The sequence below is a fragment of the Brassica oleracea genome, chromosome C5 (genome assembly GCF_000695525.1).
Source record: "Brassica oleracea var. oleracea cultivar TO1000 chromosome C5, BOL, whole genome shotgun sequence".
In the NCBI taxonomy this organism is placed as follows: Eukaryota; Viridiplantae; Streptophyta; class Magnoliopsida; order Brassicales; family Brassicaceae; genus Brassica; species Brassica oleracea.
Genome location: NC_027752.1, coordinates 4,397,191 through 4,402,144, shown reverse-complemented (window position 1 = coordinate 4,402,144; position 4,954 = coordinate 4,397,191). Strand labels below are relative to the sequence as shown.

General features: G+C 37.6%; 1 protein-coding gene across 1 annotated transcript in view; it reads left to right on the top strand.

Moving 5' to 3' along the window:
• The first annotated feature begins 380 nt into the window (after positions 1-380).
• The window catches only part of LOC106344305 (ABC transporter B family member 10), a 10,467-nt gene continuing 5,893 nt past the window's right edge, over positions 381-4,954 (top strand). Inside the window, exons 1-8 of the mRNA XM_013783708.1 lie at positions 381-632; positions 1,770-1,824; positions 1,913-2,088; positions 2,324-2,524; positions 2,603-2,862; positions 2,951-3,479; positions 3,551-3,918; positions 3,998-4,386. Of these exons, the coding sequence (XP_013639162.1) occupies positions 381-632; positions 1,770-1,824; positions 1,913-2,088; positions 2,324-2,524; positions 2,603-2,862; positions 2,951-3,479; positions 3,551-3,918; positions 3,998-4,386 (2,230 nt within the window). The remainder of the gene's footprint in view (positions 633-1,769; positions 1,825-1,912; positions 2,089-2,323; positions 2,525-2,602; positions 2,863-2,950; positions 3,480-3,550; positions 3,919-3,997; positions 4,387-4,954) is intronic.

Genomic DNA, 4,954 nt, shown 5'->3' with positions numbered 1-4,954 from the left:
GGAATAAATATTTACTTATTTATTTGATGATAAAATCTAAATCGAATTTGATTGGTATGTATTGGAGGAATATTATTTTACTTTTTCTGGTAATTTTCTACAAAAAAATGAAAAATAACCTTTAGATATGAAAAAAATTACGGTCAGATTCGTATTACCAACAAAATTCTCACAAATTATTAGTTTACGAACCAAGGACAGTTGAGTCTCTTGCTTGTCGTCAAAAAACCCTGATTTACTTTCCTCCAACTCTTATATATATATACATGCATGGCTTCTCATTTCTAGTGTCTCTCTCAAACTCACACTTTTCTCTCTATTAATTTATCTCGCAATCTACTTCATTTTCTTTCCATCTAGACGCACCGCTTCACGTGAAAATGCAGCCGTCCGACGTTTCGGCAACTGTGGCCGAGAAGAAAGAGAAGGAGAAAAAGCGGCCAAGTGTATCAGTGTTCAAGCTTTTTTCCTTTGCTGATTTCTACGATTGCGTTTTGATGACTCTTGGATCCATTGGTGCGTGCATTCACGGTGCCTCCGTTCCAGTTTTCTTCATTTTCTTCGGCAAACTTATCAACATCATCGGTCTTGCTTACCTCTTCCCCCAAGAAGCTTCTCACAAAGTAGCCAAGGTCATATATATATATTTTCATAATCGCTTATCCAAAACTTAAGGTGTTATGTTTGTTACGTTCAAATCCGTCCATCTGTTTTACTAAAAAAAAAAACCGTCCATCTGACTAAGAAGTTCGATATGTTAATTGCATTGAATAGTATTGTTTAGAACTTGGAATGAATTGATTCGAATCTTGACTACACTAGAGTTGACATGTCGATTCACAAAATTCCGGAGCGATTAAGATCTAATAAATCCAACTTTTTAGAAATAAATATGATTCTTTGGGTTCAATGTATATGAGATATGTCAAATGAATCTCGACTGGAAGATCAAAATTGGTCAAAAGCTAATTCATTTTATTTGGAAATATATATGTACTTAAATATAAATAGATTGCTAAGAATTAATAAATATATATGCACTTAACATAAACATATTGCTAAGGAGTAATAATCTATTCTATTAAAATTGAAATACATAATAATACTTACCTATTTTAGTGTTTTTACAGATTTTTCGTTTTTCTAACTTAGTCTAACTAATTTATTTATTGTTTTTTAATTAATTCGACGACATTTATTACAAAGTACAACACAAAATTACCTATTTTGAAGTGTTTTATTACATTTTTACATTCTTTTTTTTTCTTAACTATTTCATTCATTATTTTTTACTAATTTATTTATATATTAACCATAATAATATGATATGTTTGAATGAAATTATTTTATTTGTGATAAAAATTCAAAACGGTTTACAAAATGTTTTTTTATTTGTTTATTGAATTAGTTAGACATGAGTATTCGGGTATCCGTTGGGTACAAATTATTTTTTGGTATTATGTACCAAAAATAACCATATTACAATTTATGCATTTTGTATCCAAACTAAAAATAATTTTAAAATAACCAAAAATAACCATATTACTTTATTCGATTTGGATTCGATGCTGATGTGTAGTACCTAAAAATATTCAAATAACTAATATTAAATTAGTTATATGGTGATATATAACACTAATCATAAAAAACAAATAAAACAAATATTAAAAAGGTAAAAACCAACATCAACACGAAATCTCTAGTTTATATTATTATTATGATTATGATTATGTTTACCCCGTTTAATTTGTATTTCTTCGACTGTGCAGTACTCGCTGGATTTTGTATATCTGAGTGTGGCAATACTCTTCTCATCATGGTTAGGTAAACAACATGACAAAGAACATATAAAACAATCATAATTTTTGAAGATACTGATATGAATAAGAATAATAAAAATGAATGCAAACAGAGGTTGCATGTTGGATGCATACGGGAGAAAGACAAGCTGCAAAAATAAGAAAAGCATATCTTCGGTCTATGTTAAGTCAAGACACAAGCTTATTCGACACCGAATCTTCCACCGGAGAAGTCATCTCCGCCATCACTTCCGACATACTTGTCGTCCAAGACGCTCTATCCGAAAAGGTACACTAAAGCCATGTTCGTTTTTCTATTTGATGCAGTATCTATAGATGTAGCATCTAAATATTGTATTGTATCAGATGTTGTTTGTTTTTATAGTTATTATTTGTATTCAGATTCAACATCTAGATGCTGATACGATAGTGTCTAAACGAACAACATTTGGAAACACTAATCGGTATCAGTTTGATAACCTTAATCCGGTTTATGATATATGATAACCGGTATTTTGTCGCAGGTAGGAAATTTTCTGCATTGCATGAGCCGGTTTACAGCTGGTTTTGCAATCGGATTCGCGAGCGTATGGCAAATAAGTCTCGTCACTCTCTCCATAGTCCCACTCATTGCGGTCGCCGGTGGCATCTACGCTTATGTCAGCACCGGATTCCTCTCCAGTGTCCGAAAATCATACGTCAAAGCCGGCGAGATTGCGGAAGAGGTCGGTAACTTGTACAACAAGAAAACTGTATCAATGTGAGTAATTTTTATTTAATACCATACTTTTGTTCAAACTCAGGTGATCGGGAATGTGAGGACCGTACAAGCATTCACAGGAGAAGAAAAGGCGGTGAAATCATACGGAGAAGCACTGGAGAATACGTACACGTACGGGAGAAAAGCCGGTTTAGCTAAAGGACTAGGACTCGGTTCAATGCACTGTGTTCTGTTTTTGTCGTGGGCTTTGCTTGTTTGGTTCACAAGCATCATTGTTCACAAGGGGATTGCTAATGGCGGCGAGTCTTTCACCACCATGCTCAACGTTGTCATCGCTGGCTTGTAATAATAAAAGTTTTTATCCTTTTGTTTTTACATTTTCTTTCCTCTGTTGTGTTGATCACAAAGACTCTGTTTTGGTTTTGTGTAGGTCTCTTGGCCAGGCAGCGCCAGACATCTCCACATTTGTACGAGCGAGAGCTGCTGCGTATCCTATCTTTCAGATGATTGAACGGAACAAGGAGGTGAAAACAGGTCGTATACTCGGGAAAGTAGAAGGAGAGATTCAATTCAGGGACGTGACTTTCACATACCCGTCTCGTCCTGACGTGGTGATCTTTGACAAGCTAAACCTAGTGATCCCTGCTGGGAAAGTCGTGGCCCTTGTTGGAGGAAGCGGGTCTGGAAAAAGCACGGTGATATCTATGATCGAGAGGTTCTACGAGCCTACCGATGGGGTGGTGTTGCTTGACGGGAACGATATTAGATACCTTGACCTTAAGTGGCTAAGGGGACATATTGGTCTGGTTAATCAAGAGCCTGCCCTGTTTGCAACCACGATTCGTGAGAACATCATGTATGGTAAAGATGACGCGACGGATGAGGAAATCACCCGTGCTGTAACGCTCTCGGAAGCCATTTCATCTATCAATAAGCTCCCAGATGGATTGGAAACACAGGTCTGTCGAAAACTGGATAGCTTGTGACGCAAGAAAAAAGCCCTAAACTTTGCTTGTTATTTTTTTTACAGGTTGGCGAGAGAGGGGTTCAGCTATCAGGTGGGCAGAAGCAGAGGATCACGATCTCGAGAGCCATCTTGAAGAACCCATCAATACTCTTACTAGACGAAGCAACAAGCGCACTAGACGCAGAGTCAGAGAAAAGCGTGCAAAAAGCTTTGGACAAAGTGATGGTCGGGAGAACGACGGTTGTGGTGGCTCATAGACTCTCCACCGTAAGAAACGCTGATATCATAGCCGTTGTTCACGGAGGAAACATCATTGAATCCGGAAGCCACGATGAACTCATCTCTAACCCGGATGGAGCTTACTCTTCTCTCTTACGTATCCAAGAAGCTGCAAACCCTAACTTAAACCACACTCCAAACTTACCAGTCAGGTACTGATACTTAAACTTAAAGATGCCCAATTCTCGTGAAAAATTTCATCATGAAGGTTCTCTTTCTTCCTTTCTACAGTAAAGAACCCTTGCCGGAACGACCGATAACAAAGACGGACTTGTGTTCCATGGATCAATCAGGAAACCAACAAGACACTACCAGAAATGGCAAAGTAACATTGGGACGTCTCTATTCTATGATACGTCCTGACTGGAAGTATGGACTCTTAGGGTTGTTTGGTTCTTTAGTGGCCGGTTCTCAAATGCCGCTATTCGCACTTGGGATCTCTCAGGCTTTAGTTTCTTATTACATGGACTGGGAAACAACTCAAAAAGAGGTCAAGAGGATCTCTATCCTCTTCTGTTGTGCCTCGGTTATTACCGTCATCTCGCACGCCATTGAGCATGCCACCTTTGGTATCATGGGTGAGCGTTTGACTCTCCGCGTCCGCCAAATGATGTTTTCAGGTACGCACAAACACAAAACCGCTAGCTGTTTAAATCATACTCCCTCTATTTCAGGTTGATTGTCGTTCTAGGTTTAGTTACAGATTAAAAAAAAACTATTAAATGCCCTTAATCAATAATCTGTTTTATTTGAATATTGTTGATATGCCTTGAATCTGGATGTTACATCTAGGCGATGGATGTTACATCATGTACATCATACCGACTCGGTTGCATCAAGAGCGTTGCATCAAGTTATTATGGATGTTACATCTGATCGTGGGCTTAAGCCCATGAGTCCGTTTAGTCTAGGGTTTTAGATGCGAGATGTTACTATATATATCTCGTATTCGAAGTAACTCTAAACTTGCACTCTGTAAACTCAATATCGCCTCCAATAATAAGATCTCTCTTTGCCCGTGGACGTAGCCAAGTTGGTGAACCACGTTAAATCTCTGTGTCGTTGTTACATCGTTTTTATTCATCTGTTTCCGCATCTGTTTCTTCTCACAATTGTTACAACAAACTGGTATCAGAGCTTCGGGTTGTGATCTAGTGAGAAGATGTCTGGAATAAGAGCGAAGATCGA